Raw genomic sequence first — 19773 nt, 5'->3', positions numbered from 1 at the left:
GCATTTTTGCACATTTATGTGGGCCGTCCCGAGCATGGTTGCAGTGTGTTCATTGTCAAACTCCAAAATCTGATTTTATATATATATGTATATGTATATTTATATACAGTGCTCAGCATAAATGAGTACACCCCACTACATTTGTCAGAAAACCTTTAGTTTCCTTTCAGAATCAACATTTTCTATGAGATACTATAATACAAAATACTCCCACAAGTGTGGGCCATTGATTGCAAACAAGATTTGTTAAGTTGCACACACAAAAAAAAATATTTTCCTAACAAATTCATTCAAGCCCATGTTGCAAAAATGAGTACACCACAATTATAGTCTTAGGAGAAAAGCTACACTTAAGACTACAAAATTCTAATTAACAGGCATTCAACCACAGGTGAGTCTAATGATTCATTTAAGAGGTGTCCAGCAGACAGGTGACTATAAAAGCACATTACTTAAAGAAAAGCCCTTCCCATTTCATGCTGTCAGCAATGGCTCCCCATGGAAGAGAAATGTCACAAAATCTAAGAAAGGAAGTAATTTCTTTACACAAAAAAATTCTTTACACAGTCAAAATACTGTAGCAAAAGTGATCCAAAAATTTAAGAAAGATGGAAGTGCAACCATCTTACAGAGACGTCCAGGCCGTCCATGGAAGTTAACATCTCGACAGGAGCGTCTTCTGATGAGAAGGGTTGAAGAAAATCGCCATGCAAATTCGCTGCAGTTAGCTAAAGCAGTAGAAAGCCAAACTGGACTGACCGTTTCCCGTGACACCATACGACGCACACTGCAGGGGAATGGCATGCATGGGTATTGTCCACAAAGGAAGCCTCTCCTAAAGCCCATGCACAAAAAAGCACGCCTAGAATTTGCTAGGGCCCATGCTGAAAAAGATGAAGACTACTGGGACTCTATACTCTGGAGTGATGAGACAAAGATCACTGTTTTTGGAACTAATGGTTTAAAACTGTATGGCATCGTAACGGTGAGGATTTCAAAGAAAAATGCATGGTGCCTACAGTGAAACATGGTGGTGGCAGTGTCCTTATGTGGGGCTGCAGGAGTGCTGCTAGTGTTGGGGAGCTGCATTTCATTGATGGTATCATGAACTCAAAAATGTACTGCTCTATACTGAAGGAGAAGATGCTGCCATCACTCCGTGCACTTGGTCGTCGTGCACTTTTCCAACACGACAATGATCCAAAACACACATCTAAAGCTACTGTTGCATTTCTGAAGAAGAACCGGGTGAAGGTGATTGAATGGCCAAGATGTCTCCTGATCTGAACCCAATCGAACACCTGTGGGGAATTCTGAAGCGACAAGTTGAGAATCACTCTCCATCCAGCATCCAGGCTCTAAAAGAGGTTATTCTTGAAGAATGGAAAAAGATAGATGTTGCAATATGTCGCCAACTTGTTCGTTCCATGCCCAGAAGACTTGGTGCTGTCCTTAAAAATCACAGTGCTCATACAAAATACTGGATTTAGAAGTTTTTGTTGTCGGGTGTATTCATTTTTGCTTCAACTAATTTGAGTAAAACTGAAGATTTTGTGATCTAAGTTAGATTATTAACCTTTAATTTCATGTTATGGAGTTAAATAAGTGTTCAATAAAACTCAGCCTTGTGAAAAGTTCGGAAATTGTTCTTTTGTTCATTGAGCTACTGATTGAATTTGTACTTTTTAAAGGGGGTGTACTCATTTATGCTGAGCACTGTGTATATATATATTATAAACAAAATATTTTAGTTTAGTCTTGCCTATTTTTCACATTCGATCAGATAACATTTTATGCTGTCATATGATCATGTTACAACCCTCAAATTTTACAATGTACCCCACCTACGGGGCATGTTGTCACATTTCACTTCAATTTTTTTTTAGGGTAAATAAAGAAAAATGTATACACTGTATTTATGAAACAAAGCAAAACATTTGTACTAGACAAGTGTAAAATTACTGTGGATAAAAATACAAATAAAAGTTTATTCTGAACCCCATGTGGATTTACACAAACTAAGAAAGTCAAAAAGTGTTACCTTGTGCCCTGCTCTCCCCTACCAAAACATCAGAACTGGTTGATCTAGCATAAAACTTACATATTCTTGTAGTTTTTTTTTGCTTTTTGTAAGTTAGGAAAAAGTGAACTACAGGGTTGATATCTCTTCATTTATGTGTCCAGGTTGTCCATTAGATGCAGTACTCTCACCAGGGGTTCCTGCTGCAGTTTGGTCACTGCTGTAGGCCTATTGGACTGTAGTCAAATCAACTTCACCGGCGGATGGTAATGCTGGGTTGTCTTGGTCATCAGAAGAAGTTGCTTTAAAAAAGCCCTTCTGGAAAATCCAGCAGTGCAAATAAAAAAAAAAAAGATTAATGAATAATAGTAAATTAACAACAACAGATCCACAGGACAAAAAATGCCAGTAGTTTAAGATGAAGTGTGTACTTTCTATGGCACAAAGTAGAATTGTAAAAACAAGAAAATACTTAAAACTGGTTTCCTAGATCACCAACTTCATACCACTGGAAAAGACTGTGTTGCTGTGTTGAGCTGGTTGTCATGGTTGTCATGTTTAATAAATGCTCTTGGGGAGCTACTAACACTAAACAAACATACTTGAACCCGCTAATCAGTGTGTTAAGGATTATCCGAAAATAACAAATGTGTGGAACATGGTTGGAATTGAAGTCTACAGGAAGGAAGCTCTCCGAAAACAGAGTTGACTACCCCCGTTTACACTCTTTAGGGAAATTAACCTTACACCAGGGCTCTTCAACTCCAGTCCTGGAGGTTCAATGTCCTGGAGACATACACCAATTTAACCCATTAAAGCCTGTATATTGTCACAATATCAGAAGATGATGACATAATGAGAACAACTAGAGATTTATTGAAAGGCAGCCCAGAAAAGCAACAATGTAAGTATGAAGTACAAAATGGTCTTGACCACTTATCTCAAACAGTTTTTTGTTTCTGCAATTAGCTTAGCAGATGAGCTGGGTGAAGACTGGAACAGCCAACAGGATGAAAGTAGGTAAGTGTCCAGGGTGAGTACTAAGTTATGTCCTTGTTTCTTAGGCATAACATATGGCATTGACAAGACCAGACAAAGAGAGGACTATGGGAAATGGAGTCTGGGGTGAACAGGTGATAAGACCTCTGGTGACGAGCGGGAGGAAAAGCAGGGGCCAGACATATAACAGAACCACACCCCCTACACCCCACCTCGAAGGAGCAGGTTCCAGATTTTCTAAAAACAAAACAGGAGCAAAGAAGACAGATCCAAAGACCACCAGGGTTGAGCTGACGAGCACCAGGGTGAAGCAGATAACCACCACAGTCAAACAGACGGGTAAGCAGAAGTCCACCAACAATGAGGCAGGTGACCACCACGGCAGATCAAGCAGGACTGAAAAAGGGTTAATGACTGCCTTTGTGGTCATGACAGGAGCCGAGTCTGTCCTGATTTATTGTCTGGGAGGAATTCTCATAAGGACTTAAGGACTGTAGGTAAACAGAGTTAATTCACTGGTACAAATGTGCACTGATAAAGATGTAGGGGTTAGAGTGGGTTCTGGTGCAGACTCAGAATTCTGGGATTGGACAAGACTCTTGATTACGATTGATAAAATGAGTGAACTCAGGGGCTGGAGCCGACACTTGAGTGCACTCAGGGGCTGGAACCAACACTAGAATGGACTCAGGGGTTGGAGCTGACATTGGAACAAATTCATGGCCAAACATACACAGGGGTGATGGTGGCTGAGTGGTGGTGGTGTTTTCATCAACCTCACCAACTATGAGGGAAATACCACCCAGCCACAACACATGGTTTATATACTGAGGGAGGGAACATGTGGTAGCTGTTACAGGTACTTGGCAGAAAAGATGATCATTGAGTCTGAGCCAGAAAAGAGTCTTTAGTGTGCCATTACTCCAGAGTACAAGATGAGTGAGTTCAATAAACTCCATTGCAAATTGGGCTGCCATCTGCACACTGGAATTCACTTTCAGTTAGCTCTGGTCTTCTGCCACAATATCAGAAGAGGATGACACAGGGGTAATGAGAACAGCTAGAGGTTTAATGAAAGGGAAGCCAGAAAAGCAACAATGCAAGCATGTAAGTATGAAGGTCAATGATGGCCTTCAGTACTGAAATGATAACAATTCATTGTTTCTGCAGGTACTGGTTAGTTTAGCAGATGAACTGGGTGAAGACTGACACAGCCAATAGGATGAAGGTGGGTAAGTGTCCAGCGTGAGTACTCGGATAGCTCCTTGTGTCTTAGGCATAGACGAGACCAGATGAAGAGGGTGTGTTTGGTATTGGCTTTCGTAGAGAGGTGCTGATGAAGGTAATCAAATGCATGTTGTAGTGATCATGGAGTGTTAACTGGTGTGAACCAGAGAGGACTATATGTTTGTTAAGTTGGACGTAAGAAATGCTGTTTCCAGTCCAAGCCTAAACTTGTTTCACTTTAGAATACTCAACAGCTGTTTATGAACACTGTTTATTCATATTACACATTTAAGCTAAACATTTAAAAACTTAAGGTGTATACTACAGTCTCAGGTGATAAGACCTCTGGTGACAAGCAGGAGGAACAGCAGGGACCGGACACGTGAAATATATAATATGCAAGTAATTCTGGCCACCATAATTTTGGGTATGTTTGATTTGGGTCAGAGCTCCAGCAACCCACAATCTAAGCAGGATTCAACTGGAGTTAAAGAGCTCTGTCTTGCAGTTTTGAAAATGAATAATACATTTTAGGATAAAAAAAGGACCTTTGAACTAGAGTTGTTCCGATTCCGATACTAGTATCGGAAATATCTCCGATACCACAACAAATTCTGGCATCGGCATCGGCGAGTACATGAACCCATATACCGATCCGATACCATTTTCAAGACCTAGTTATGAACGCTAGCTTTGCCTAACCGCTGCACGGTTCTTCTTCGCTGCTCAGAATGCATTGCAAACACAGGACGATGTGCTGTAATGCCACAAGCAACCCCTGTTTAGAGCAGCGAAGAAGAAATGAAAACGCGTTAGCAGCACTGATCTATATATGACTGGATCGCTCACCGCGTTCTAAACTGCCAACAGACAGTGAAGCCGCTTCTATATTACAGATCAGTGGTTAGCAGTATGTCCGCTGTTTAGCAGTATTTCAGACTGGACCAACCAGACAGTAAAACGGCGACTAGGGATGCCACAAGTACTGGCACTTCACTACCAAGACGGTGCTGAAAATTTTAAAATGTGATGATACCAGCGTCTCTGTAGAACCGGTAGTAAGTTTGAGTATATTCGTTACCCGCAGCTGCGTTCAGTCGCTTCCGTGTTAGTCTAAGCGCAGGGCTCCAGACTGTAGCCGAATATATATACTAGTGTCTGTGAATATTAAACTGCAAAATACTATTTAAATATTACTCCTGCAAAGTCTACATCTCTGTGGGAGACGGGCGCAGATTCACGGGAGCTCGCTGTTTTGTGGCCTCTGCCGTGTGTCACTATATGAGGACACGAACGCATAAACCGTCACTTCATGAGAATTTAACGTTTCATTTGAGAAAACTGTCATATCATAAACACAGACACTCAAAGATCTTCATGGCGAGTAAATTGACAATATATTAAGCTACTGTTGTAGCCTACAGTAGATTTAGCTACGTCTCTATGTAGTAATAATACGTCTCTATTAATAATAATAATTATGCCTAGATGGTTGCTTGTTTTTTACTTGTTTTGTTGTAAAGAGATTATCTGATTAATATAGAATTTTTTATATTCCTAGACTTATTTGTTGCAGTTTTTTATACACTAATATTGTAAAACTAAAATACTAAAATACCTTTTTTACTTTGCGGTGTTAGATTTTTGGCTGCATTTGAAGTTCTTTTTCGCTTAAGAAATTAAATAATATTACTGTCAAATTCATGTCAGATAATAAAAATACTGTAATAAATACAGTAGTTAACCATGTATTTGTTCATGTTTTATCAAGGGATAAGTCTGGAGCACACCATAAAATAATTCTAGAAATTTACACAGGGCTAGTAGTATATACAGCTGTATATACAGATACACACCCAGGTATCGGATCAGTACTCGGTATCGGCCGATACCCTGAGCCCAGGTATCGGAATCGGTATCGGGAAGAGAAAAAGGGTATCGGAACATCTCTACTTTGAACTTCAACACAATAGCTGTCAGTTGTACATATTTTGTGTTATGAACTGACTTTATACAGCAGTACAAAGATGATCGTCATAGCGATGAGTCCAAAAATGACCGACAGTGAGGCAATAAGCATTGCGAGAGTCTGAGATGGGACCTCCAGCTCTGTCACAATCTGCAGAACACAGAGATACAGAGCAGATGAAAATTTACTCCCATTAGGTCAAACATGCCTTCCATAGGTCCCTTTAAAGTGGAAAGATGTGTGTACATTTCCTATTTTACAACATCATCAATGCTCATCCATTTAGATTTTAGAGTAAGAACTTAAGTTTTTATAATCAGTGTAAAATGTTTTATTTTTCTTACAGAGAGCTGGTGAGAGTCATCAGAGGGATACTGGATGTACCTCTCATTGTCAAATGAGAGAAACGCCCAGCTGATGATCCTAACCTGTGAACCAGATCCCTGCAAAACAAAATTAGAAGTCAATGAGAGTCACCTTGCATATCAGAATGTAAAAATAAGCTACTTTGGAGACTATAAGAAAAATAGGTTAGTACCAATGCATTTGATATATCATAATACAGTATTTTACCTGCTTGCCTGAATTGACATTCCCAGTAAACCTGAATCTGATTAGTCCACCAGTCAACAGCTGGATAGAGCAAACAATGAGATGACACACAGAAGCACTGCAATGCTGCAAAAGAGAAAGATACAACTGTAGTTACACAAAAAAACTTGTACAGTGGAGTTAAGGTCTTAAAGATAAGAAAAAAAGCTTATCTCACATTTGTGGAAGAAACTTGGTTTTCACAAGTCGTACTGGTTCCATTCTAGTTTACACAAAAAGGGGAAAATGGTAGTGAGTATTTCACAACACAAACAATTATAGCTTTTCTTTCAGTATGACTTTTAAAGACTCATTCACTTCAGATAGCAGTTTCTACACTTGAAACAAACTTTTGGTTCTTTTAAAATTAAATTGCCAAAGGGAAGTTTAAACAAAGTCTATCAGGGAAAGTTGATGATTTCATCAGGAAGGCATCTGCTTCTTGATGTTTGTGAGGCGTTGTTTCCTGTCCCCTGACAGTTTCAAATAACATTGTGTGATATTTGTGGCTGGTCATGAGGGTATAGTGAAGGTTATAACCATGTTACCCTATGTCTGAGCAATACTAAGCTTCTCAAAAAAAAAAAAAAAAACTGAGAAAAAAAAAAGAATTATATGGATATCTTTTGAAGTTAAAGAATATTTAAATCTTTAAGATCCATGTTTTAATACAAACACTTTGTGTAAATAGAGTAGGTTATTTGCTATTGTTTGAGATGCACAAGGACACATTAATGTTCACACTCCAAATTAGATGAATAAGCCACTGTATGCATCCCTGATCACCTCTGACGGTATTCTGAATGTACGGAATTGAAATCAGTTTATAAGATACCAAATAGGAATTTAATGCTGTGCACTTGTGATCAGATCACTTGACACAGTTTTTGATACCAAGTGTAAACTGACTAAAATGTCTGTAAATGGCCTGTCACAAAACTCACTATTTCAAGAACAGACACACTCCATGAGAATCCTAACGCCATCTTCACTGGAAACACAAAGGAAATATTCACAGGTACAGAATGTTTTCCAATGTTCTCCACCTATTTTTTTTTTTTTTTGAGGATAGAGAAAGTAAAAGGTTATCAATTATTAAAAGACAGGAAATGGATGTATGGAGGGAAAAAAAAGTAAATATGAAACATTTGCCACATATTTTTATTATTATTAAATTTTTTTAAAGTGTGAAATATTTTGCATAGTGAAACAAACAAAAAAATTGACTTGAATGTATTTGCAGTGAATTGCGGAAGAATGTCCTAGCACCCTATAACAGGTACACAAAACAAATTAAAAACAAAGTCTAACTAACGATGTGGCTTTAGTCAACATTATTTTCTCTGCCTGTGTGGCCAGGTTAACATGAGAATATAAAGAGGAAACAGAAAAACTATTCCTTAGGTAGAGGAGCTTATTACTTTCGGATGAAAGATTACAAAAGACAAGGATTTGGAATAATATAGACTGATGAATAATGCACAATAAGACTAAGGGTCATTTTTTATTTTATGCTTCACTTAAAAAAAAAAAAAAACATATATTATGGAATGAATGTTTTACCGTATACACATGCTCAAGTTGTGCACTGTTAGGATATTCAACAAACCGAGTTGACCCTCCACTGAAACATCAAATAAGGGACATTATTAAGAATATGCACACTAAGCCAAAAACACAAGTTACTACACTAAACTTTTAAGATCTGGAAAATGTTAACTAGGAAACACTTGCTCCACAAACTTTAAACTGTAAACACTCATAGTGATAAATTAAATTTGACACTTACTCATTTATCACAACATTAACAGGTAGTTTAACTACCACAGATGTAGTTGCACAATTATCTTGGGTTGTGTCATTGTTCTCATTTTTACTGTGTTGGGCAGAAAAATCTCAGGTTAGTTCTGAAGAAACAGCAAATGAAGCAGGATTTTTATTAAGGTAATTAAAGTTGAAGTGTGTAAAACTTTTAAACTCTGTGGCACTATCAAAAAGTTGATCTATTTGATCAGTCTGGCTCAGCAACCAATGGCAATTGGATTGTGTGAACAATGTTGGAGAGCACATTTTGAAAATAATTTTGGTAACACTTTCTATGAAGCCCATGCTTATAACAAATTATAAATATATTCTTAATTATATATATATATATATATATATATATATATATACTCACTGGCCACTTTATTAGGTACACCTTGCTAGGACCGAGTTGGACCCCCTTTTGCCTTCCGAACTGCCTTAATTCTTTATGGCATAGATTCACTGTTCATGGCTCTGTGCGTTCATCTTGCGTCTCTGTCTGATTGTGTGCATCTGTTAACTAGCGCGCAGCTTTGGTCTATCTATGAGCGCCAGCTGCAACTCATTTGCGCTGCCTTTATGTTTGGCTGGCAATCCTGGTTGTGTTGTCGGTTCGTTAATTCTTGTCCTGTCTCTCTGTCTAGTTGTTGTTCTCATCTCATCTCACCCAATTGGTATTTTGTTGGTTATTTCTCACACACCTTGAATTCACCTGTGCTGGGTTGGAGTATTACGGCGGCTAAACTTTATTCCGCTGGAGTTTATGCGATCGTCTTTCTAACTTATCTCATTTCTTGCTATATTATCAAATAAACCCTTTTTTTTGCCCTCGCACTTGGATCTCGAGACTCGATCATTATGACAGAATGAACCGACCAGGATGGATCTAGCGAGCTCGGCAGAATTACGAGACCTTTTGACCAGCTGTAACTCGTGCATGGAGCACCAGGAAGAGAAGATGATGGCCACGTGCTGATGCCAGGAACTTTAAATAAATCATCTTTTTCAGTCACCCATCTTCCGGTAAGGCTGATATTGCATTAATGTTGCTAAAAGACTTAAAATACCCATGGTGGTGCTCTCTCAGCCCATCTCTGTGGTGGCGCTTAATGGTCAGCCTTTTCCCTCCATCACGCATGCCACGGTCTCATTAAGACTCATGACCTCTGGACAATACTCTGTGAACATTGACTTTCTCTTGACTGACACTCCTGCTGCTCCTGTGGTTTTGGAGCAACACATTATCCCCATTTGAACTGGGGAATGAATGCTGTCTTGGCTTGGAGCGAATATTGTCATGCTTCATGTCTGTTGTCTGCATGCTCTCCTGTGTCTTGCTCTGTGTTTCAGGATGATCACACTGGCCTGTCTAATGTGCCATGTAAGTACCTCAACCTGAAGGGAGTGTTCAGTAAGTCTCAGGGCTGCCTCTCTACCTCCACATCGTCCCTATGACTGTGCTATAGACTTATTATCAAGTATGTCTCCGCCTGAGCATCTGCAGGGGGAGTAATTTTTCACAAAATTTTATCTCCATAATGCTTATCATTTGGTTTGCATAAGAGAGGGGGATGAATGGAAGACCACTTTTAGTACCCCCAGGGGGCACTTTGTCAAGTAAAGTCACCTTTATTTATATAGCGCTTTAAACGAAATACATTGCGTCAAAGCAACTGAACAACATTCATTAGGAAAACTTTGAATATCTTGTTCTTCCTTTTGACCTTTGTAACACCCCTGCGGTATTCCAAGCACTCGTCAACGATGTGTTGAGAGATATGGTAGGGTAGATCAGTTCATTTTTGTCTACCTGGATGACATACTGATATTTTCTCATTCTCTCCAGGAACATGTTCAACACGTCAGGCAAGTACTTCAGAGGCTGTTAGAGAATGGGCTTTTTGTCAAGGCGGAGAAATGGGTTTTCCATGCACAATCTGTTCCATTTTTGGGATATATCGTCTCGGCCGAGGGGGTGCGCATGGATTACGACAAGATTCATGCTGTGGTGAATTGGCCAACTCCAGATTCTCATAAGGCCCTACAGAGGTTTAGCCAGTTTGCTGCTCCTTTGACTTCCTTAACCTCCATCAAGACTGCTTTCAGATGGTCTAGTGCGGCAGATGCTGCATTTTCCAAACTCTAAAGCTATTATGTTTCAGCTCCCATGTTTCAGCTCCCATCCTTATTGCCCCTGATCCCTCCCGGCAGTTTGTGGTGGAGGTTGATGCATCAGATTTGGGGGTTGGCACGGTTCTATCCCAGCATTCCCTCAGGGACCGTAGGGTGCATCCTTGCACATATTTTTTTTTCTATTTTTCATTGCTTTGGAAGATTGGCATCATTGGTTGGAGGGTTCGGGGGATCCTTTTGTCATTTGGACCGATCACAAGTGGGCTCAGTGGGCTCTTTATTTCGGTCGTTTTGATTTTTCTATTTCTTATCATCCAGGTTCTAAGAATATCAAACCGGACATGTTATCCCGTATTTTTGATAATTCAGAGCGCCCGTATTTTTCCGAACCAATTGTGCCGCAGAGAGTGTTTATTTCTGTAGTCGCGTGGGAGTTCAAGTTGAAGGTTCGCACAGCCTCTCAATGGGTAACACGCCCGGCCGGATGCCCACCGGGTCGGTTGTTTGTGCCAGAGGATTTAAGGTCCAAAGTTATCCGATGGGGTCATTATTTCAAGGTAGCTTGCCATCCTGGGGTTAATCGTACCAAGTTCCTTGTTAAACAATGGTTTTGGTGGCCAGCCATTGCTTGCTCGGTCTGTGCTGTTTCGAAGTCTTCTAATCGACCCCCTGCTGGACTCTTTCAGCCGTTGTTAGTACCTCCGAGACCCTGGTCCCAGATTTCATTAGAATTAGGTCCCACATTATTTTGTTTCGGGTATCCCACCCTCACAGGGAAACATGGTGGTTTTGACGTGGTGGATCAGTTTTCGAAAGCAACTTATTTCATTCCTCTGCCTAAATTACCATCTTCCAGATAAACAGCGGTTGCTGTCATGGATCACGTTTATCGCTTACATGGACTTCCGATGGACGTGGTCTCTGACAGGGGGCCTCAGTTTGTTTCAAAATTTTGGAGAGAATTTTGTAAATTACTGGGGGCGACTGTTAGTCTTTCTTCTGGATTTTATCCTCAGATTAATGGTCAGATGGAGAGGGCCAATCAAGATTTAGAATGAGTGTTGTGATGTTTGGTTTCTCAGAACCCCTCCTCTTGGAGCCAGCAGCTCTCATGGGTTGAGTACGCACATAACTCGTTACCAGTCTCAGGTATGGAATCCGAAGTTGCGGTATGGAATCCAAAATGCTGCCCACGCATTTGTCCAGAGGTGCTGATGCACCTGGACCAGGGCCAGATTGACCCTTCTCCAGGTGAGGACACGCACCAAGGTTCAGGTTGATCGCCACCGGTGGAAGCCTCCTGTCTACGTTGTAGGTCAAAAAGTGTGGCTTTCATCAAGAAATATTCCTCTCCGATCCGTCAATGATAAGCTTGCGCCCAAATTTATTGGCCCATTTACTGTCACAAAGATCACTAGTCCGGTGGCAGTCCGCCTCAAACTCCCTCCAGCATACAGGAGAATTAATCCGGTGTTTCCGTTTTTAATTCACCCATTAATCCGCAGATCCCAGTTCCCCCCCGACCAGGTCTTGTAGATGGGGAACCAGCTTATTCAGTTTTTAGAGAGGAGTTGGGTGCTTGCTAGAGACATATTGGACCACTCCCTTGTCGATGATTTCAATCACCAGGTAGGTTCTCCTGAGAATGCCAGGAGGTGTTCCTAGGGGAGGGGGTACTGTCATGGTTCATGGGTCTGTGCGTTCATCTTGTGTTTCTGTCTGAACTAACAATATGTTGTTTCATCTTATAAATAATCATAGCAATTATCAAACATTATTTGTTGTTATAACTTATGAATATAATTATTTATGAATATAATTATTTATAACACACAATAAACAACACCATGTTAAATCCACTTAATTTATAATGGATTATAAATTTCATATCTTGGCATTATTGATCTTAATATCTTACTGATATTACAATAAATATAGATCAAATCAATTCTTACAATTAATCCAGAACGCGGCAGCAAGATAAATTTTTAATGAGCCAAACAAGAATACACGTCACATCTCTGTTTATCAATTTGCACTGGCTTCCAATAGCTGCTCGCATAAAATTCAAGGCTTTGATGTTTGCCTGCAAAACTACCACTGGCTCTGCGCCCATTTACCTAAATTTGTTACTTCAGACTTATGTGCCCTCTAGAAGCTTGCATTCTGCAAGTGAACGTTGCTTGATTGTGCCATCCCAAAGAAGCACAAAGTCACTTTTACAGACTTTTAAATTAAATGTTCCGTCCTGGTGGAATGACCTACCCAACTCAATCCGAGCAGCTGAGTCGTTTAGCCATCTTCAAAAATCGGCTTAAAACCCATCTCTTCCATCTTTATTTGACCCTCTAACTTTAACACTCACTATTCTAATTCTACTCTTAAAAAAATCTTACTACCTTTCTAATCTTTTTGTATTCTATTTTCTTTTCATTTATTATGCAATTGTGTGTGTGTGTGTGTATATATATATATATATATATATATATACAGTACAGACCAAAAGTTTAGAAACATTACTATTTTTTATGTTTTTGAAAGAAGTTTCTTCTGCTCATCAAGCCTGCATTTATTTGATATTTATTTGACAGTAATATTGTGAAATATTATTACAACTTAAAATAATAGTTTTCTATTTGAATATACTTTAAAAAAAATAATTTATTCCTGTGATGCAAAGCTGAATTTTCAGCATCATTACTCCAGCCTTCAGTGTCACATGTAACATCCAGTCTATCACATGATCATTTCGAAATCATTCTAATATTCTGATTTATTATGAGTGTTGGAAACAGTTCTGCTGTCTAATATATTTGATGAATAAAAGGTTAAAAAGAACTGCATTTATTAAAAAAGAAAAAAAAAACTAATAATATATATTCTAATAATATATTTTCTTTACTATCACTTTTTATCAATTTAACACATCCTTGCTGAATAAAAGTATTTATTTTATTTAAAAAAAAGAAAGAAAAATAAATTACTGACCCCAAATTACTGACCAGTAGTGTATATTGTTATTACAAAATATTTATATTTTAAAAACATAGCTTTTTTTTTTTTTACTTTTTATTCATCAAAGTATCCTAAAAAAGTATCACATGTTCTAAAAAAATATTAAGAAACTGTTTCCAACTTTGATAATGAATCATCATATTTGAATAATTTCTAAAGGATAATGTGATAATGATCCTAAAAATGCAGCTTTGCATCACAGAAATTAATGATAATTTAAAGTATAATAAATTTTAAAACAATTATTTAAAAAAAACATTCTGTATTTTTGATCAAAGAATGCAGGCTTGATGAGCAGAAGAAACTTCTTTCAAAAACATTAAAAATAGTAATGTTTCCAAACTTTTGGTCTGTACTGTATATATATATATATATATATATATATATATATATATATATGTGTGTGTGTGTGTGTGTGTGTGTGTGTGTGTGTAAAGACCTCTAACACTAGCTTGCTCTATTCTTTTTTTATCCTATCTGTTTTCTTTTTATTTATTATATTATTTAAAAGCCCATTCTACGTGTACTGTGTTAACCTAACTGAGACTTGTTATAGCACTTATATATCATTGCTCTTTTTGTTGTTTTTGATTGCTTCCACTGTCCTCATGTGTAAGTCGCTTTGGATAAAAGCATCTGCTAAATGAATAAATGTAAATGTAAATCAAATGTGCCATATTACACATTCATCTGATCAGATATCTGATCTTATGGCTGTTTAAGAAATAAAAATAATAATAATTATTATTATTATTATTAGTTGTTTTTGTGTTTTTCATAGGAAAATATTTGTATATTATATATTTTTCAATTTTTTTTGTCTGTCTGCTTTGAGTAAAGTAATAAGCTAACAATGGCAAGATGTGAGACTTATAATACATTATAACTATGGGAAAATACTTTGTAATTTAAGTGGATGCATTGTGTTCATTGTGTATTATAAATCATCATAATCTTAAAAGGTATAAACACAAATAATAAATAGTATAATGCAGTAAAACTGCATAATGTATTATAAATACAGGCTTCATAGAAAGTTTTATCTATTTTTTTTTTTTAAATTAAATTCCTATAGTGCAGAAACACTGCATTTAATCTTTAGAGTTTCACCCATTAGAATCTGTCTTTCTGACCTTGTGACTGATGCATTGACAGTCAGGGGCTCATTCTCAGCCACGGATGAAAACATCATGAATGACATCTTCAGTGTGGTCTTAGAAAAAAACAAACAAACAAACAAAAAAGACAGGCAATAAGCTATTTATAGCACAATTTATGGATGTATTTGCATGTAAGCTGCACCTTAACTAAATATTGTAATATTGAATAATACTGAATCATTATTTTGTGTGAAAATTTAAAATTAGTTTGTCACTGGGGCAGTACCCTCAAAGCGACTTTGTATCTTATAAAAAAATAAAAGAGTAAATGACAGATTTTCAGAATTTTAATCTTTGAATGAACTATCCTTTTAGGGAACATATTACTAAGATACTGTTTACCTTTTACAAGTAGGTAAAGTACAATATTGTCCCTATAATAGTACTGCCCCAGTGACAGGCTGTTGTACCCTGTAGTTACAATTTTTGTAATTCTTTTTCTGAGAGTTGAGTGTAATATTTCTGAGCAATAGTAAAAGCAATGTTTAGCAATTATCAGGTGTTGCGATGTACTCTGAGAATTACACCAAAATAGACATAGTAAAAGATTTATGGTGGCTTCAGTGTTGATGAAGCTCTTCTGGAGGTTTACCAACCTTTGCTCTCTGGCGGAAAACTGTTGCTCCAAGCTTGCATGCTGTGCGTGTAACATTTGAGAGCTCTATCTGACTGGACTCACACCGAACCTGTACACCAGACTAAATGACAAGAACAAGGTTTCAGTTATAGATATGGAGTTTTTTTTTCTGTTATGCATGTTACCAGAACATTGACTAAAGGGTTTTTCCCTGCTTTGGCCAAAAAAGGCTGGAACACACACCTGGAGCAATGGGCAGTCATTTTATAAATCAGAGAGCCGAGACAAACCTGAAGCAGCTCATACTAGGAGCAAATCTACTCATAATCTCATCTAGACTCAGCGTCAAATTTCAGCGTCAACTGGACCTTTCTTAAACACTATACCATAACAACACTGAAATGAAGTCTGAGTAAATGAGAAGTACTAACTGCTCCCTGGAGAACTCACATTCATAATCTCAAAGTTAAAACAACCCAGACATTTATAAAAGTCATTTACAAAGAAGACTAACAACGATCGCAGTGACATTGTTACTTTGGACCACCTACTTGACCATCAACAGTAGATATGCATCAATGTGTTCAGAAAGCATGCAATAATAAATGCCATCTGTGCACAAAACTAATAAATGTTCCAAATATAAAGGCAAATGTCCAAGACTTCCTCCAAATATAGAGTTTGAGTAATACTGTGAATTTGCCCAGAACTGCCCCAAAACTAAGAGCAAATGAGAGGCCTCACCATGAGACATACGACAGTGTTAAAGGAGCTCCAGTCCCCTGTAATAATAAAAGAAAATTTTTACTTACTTTTTCCAGCTTGCCTAGACATAGATCACTCAATGAACAAGGCCTCTCAGTGCCACTACACATTTGAGGTGAGTACACAGGCTATAGATACTAGCGAAGGTGTTAGGAGTCGACCAGCTAGCAGCTCTACAAATGTCTGCTAGCGAGGCGCCATGAGCTAGCACCAAGGATGATGTGACATTCCTAGTGGAGTGAGGGCCTGAGAGGGCAGGACACACCTTGTGCTTCATAGACCAAGGTGATGTCATCCACTATCCAGTGGGCCATCCTCTGCTTGGAGACAGCTTTCCCCTTCCGCTGTCCACCGTAACAGACAAAAAACTTTTCCGAGGTCCTAAAGCTCAGAGTTCTATTCACATACTGTCACAGTGCACATACAGGAAAGAGCAAAGCTAGGGTTGGGTCTCCCTCCTCCAGGGGCAGCTCTTGCAGGTTCACTATCTGGCCCTTAAAGGCCGTGTTGCAGGGTTAATTTTTCAACGGATTTGTGAAATTTGCTTGTTGGTAATAAACATTTCAACTGTTATCCATTGTATTTTATGTTGTTGGGTATCACAAAACGGAATATAATACGAAAAAGTAGGTACTATCATACAGTGGTCTCCTTTCCCCGACAATGCATTGCATTACGTCACGTTGGGGAGAGAATTTACCAAAGACCGCCTTGAGAGCATTAAGAGGGACTAGAGAGACAAGTAGTAGAAGAGAGTATTCAGAGAGCGCAGATTATAGATAAGTAGATAAATACATGGATATATATATATATATATATATATATATATATAGATAGGTAGACAGACAGACAGATAGATATCAACCAACAGTGACCAAAACGCACTACCATGGGACAGCACCACCCACACAAGCACCTGCCAAACACAGTGACAGATACGCAGTTATGTTTGCAACAACATTTTCACCGGAGGAAGAGATAAACGCTTAGAAACGTCCATATAGCTAGCATGATGCCTTCTATTTCTAGATGACAAAGACAAAGTTTACTAGTTATACGACACTATGATAACAGTTACCGGTACTTATCTGAACTAGCGTCATGATCACTGCCACTAGATATAAAGAAAACGTAGATTTTTCACTCGGTGCTATTCAATGACAGTAAAAAATATATGTGTCGTTATAGTGCACTGCTGCTCGTAGACTAGCTCCAGTGCTCATTGCTGCGTTGCTAAATGATAGCAACTCACCAGGATACTTCACCAACTCTCCACTCATTCTCCTCGGACCATGCATTTAATTGGCTTTGACGGACATCAGTACTTGGCAATTCCTCATTTGCCCTTTCACGTCTGGCTGGTTCGAAATTACACGGCTGCGGGCCATCATACATGTTGGCTATTGCCACCTTTTCCTCATCCCAGTCCGTCGCTATAGTTCTGATGCTGCGTTCCAGGCAGGTTTTTGAGCTCGTAATCACTATTTCATACCACGACTAATGACTTTGTACCGTTCCAGGCAAGTTACGCCAAACTTTCTGAGCGCAAGGAAGTGTAGCTAGAGTATTTATTTTATTGCAACGTTACATTGAACTAAAATCGTTTTTTCAATGTGTATAACTTGCATAAACACTGCATCCGTAGGCAGTATTATTTGTAGGGGCTGCCATCGTTTTTTCGCATGCTGTCTGACGTCAGAACTCGGAGTACATCGATCTAGTATGAGTTCATGGGTGGGATGTCACGGGTTTGACTGCCGTTCCAGTGCACTTTTTCACGGGTTTAAGGTTGAAAAGACACGGGTTGCCTGGAACGCGGCATCATACTAGGCTGAGGCTACCTTTCCTCCACTTCTCCCCAACGTGACGTCATCACCGAGTTGCATAAAAAAAAGATAATACCAAAAACGTAAAAAACTGGTCTTTAAGACCATTTTTGAGACATTTTTAAAATGATATACATATCTTGACTGATGTATGTACCCATTAATTGAAAGTGGTGGTTAACCTGCAACATGGCCTTTAAAGAAGTGGTAGGAACCTTGGGCACATAGCCGGGCCATGGTCTCAGTGTTGCACTGGAATCAGCCGGTCCAAACTCAAGGAACTATTCATGGACCAAAAATGCCTGTAGGTTCCCCATTCTTCTTATTGAAAAATGGCATCTGTGAGGATTTCCAGTCAGGATTTAGACAGTATCAAGTATCTTTAGAGTTACAAATGACCTGCTCTTATCATCTGATCGTGGTTTATCTATCTATTAGTGCTATTGGATCTTAGTGCTGCATTCGACACTATTGACCAGAACATTCTTTTGCATAGAGTAGAACACTTTTCTGGCATTAATGGTAGTGCATTAGCATGGTTCAAATTGTACTTATCTGAATGCTATCAATTCGTTGCAGTGAATGAAGAGGTATCACATCTATTACAAGTGCAGTATGGAGTACTTCAAGGCTCAGTACTAGGGCCGTTACATTTAACGCTTTACGTTACCCTTGGGACATATCATCGGGAAGCATGGTTTTAGCTTTTACTGTTATGCTGATGATACTCAGCTCTATATTTCTTCGAGGCCTCGAGAAACATACCAATTTGAAAAATAAACGGAATGCATAGTCAAAATAAAACCTGGATGAGGAGTAATTTCTTACTGCTATATTCTGAAAAAATTAGGAAATGTTAATTATAGGACCTAAAAACTCTGCATGTAATAACCTAGAACGCTGTCCAAGACTTGATGGCTGCTCTGTTAATTCTTTGTCATAAGTTAAGAACCTAGGTGTGCTATTTGATAGCAATCTTTCCTTTGAAAGCCACATATCTACCACTTGTAAGACTGTAAAAATATATCTAAATTATGACCTATGCTCTCAGTCAAATGCAGAAATGTTAATTCATGCGTTCATGACCTCAAGGTTAGATTATGCTTAATAAACAAACTCCAGTGTGGCACGGGAGGCGTGGTTCAGCGAGGTCTGCGACGGGAGAGCGAGGAGGCGAGCGGTGGTAAGTGGGTCAAGTAGAAAACGACTAACACTAACGACTTCCCCCAGTTCCAGCCCCGCCGCTTACATGCCTCTCACGAAGATGGGGCCGACGGACGATCCCGAAGCTTTCTTAGACTTATTCGAAAGAATGGCCGAGGCATGTGGGTGGCCATCAGACAGCTGGCCAGTGCGAGTGATCCCGCTTCTGTTGGGGGAACAACGAGGGCATCATCAACAAGGAGGTACTGGACAAAATCATTTCCCGCCTGCCAAAGAGGACTGCCCACTGGGTCCATTGCCACCATCCGGAGTCGCTGGATCTGGCCATACAACTGGCGGAGGATCAGCTGGCGGCGTGCTCCGGGGTCAGCGAACCCCTTCCATCCGTTTCTCTCTCCCTTCCCCCGTCTCTCTTCCTTCTCCTTCCCAGAAACCGATTCCTGCTCCGAGGACTCATTTTGCGGGGCCATCGAGGGCCGCCCCCTGCTGGAGGACGGGGATGGAGCCAGCAGCCAGGCCAC

General features: G+C 39.1%; 1 protein-coding gene across 3 annotated transcripts in view; it reads right to left on the bottom strand.

Moving 5' to 3' along the window:
- Window positions 1-1695: 1695 nt before the first annotated feature.
- Window positions 1696-19773, bottom strand: part of LOC132133162 (integrin alpha-X-like) — a 122166-nt gene continuing 104088 nt past the window's right edge. The window contains exons 21-30 of one of the 3 annotated variants that reach the window (XM_059545913.1): window positions 15517-15618; window positions 14894-14973; window positions 8596-8682; window positions 8370-8430; window positions 7751-7852; window positions 6985-7029; window positions 6789-6893; window positions 6560-6658; window positions 6251-6365; window positions 1696-2335 (exon numbers count right to left, since the gene is read on the bottom strand). In XM_059545913.1, coding sequence (XP_059401896.1) covers window positions 2325-2335; window positions 6251-6365; window positions 6560-6658; window positions 6789-6893; window positions 6985-7029; window positions 7751-7852; window positions 8370-8430; window positions 8596-8682; window positions 14894-14973; window positions 15517-15618 — 807 coding nt within the window. In that variant the 3' untranslated portion in view covers window positions 1696-2324. Of the gene's footprint in view, window positions 2339-6250; window positions 6366-6559; window positions 6659-6788; window positions 6894-6984; window positions 7030-7750; window positions 7853-8369; window positions 8431-8595; window positions 8683-14893; window positions 14974-15516; window positions 15619-19773 lie in introns of all 3 variants that reach the window. The other 2 variants (XM_059545905.1, XM_059545921.1) reach the window with 2 other exon arrangements.

Source organism: Carassius carassius, chromosome 4 (genome assembly GCF_963082965.1).
Source record: "Carassius carassius chromosome 4, fCarCar2.1, whole genome shotgun sequence".
Classification (NCBI taxonomy): Eukaryota; Metazoa; Chordata; class Actinopteri; order Cypriniformes; family Cyprinidae; genus Carassius; species Carassius carassius.
Note: the sequence above shows the minus strand (reverse complement) of the source record. Positions and strands in the feature narration are given on the sequence as shown.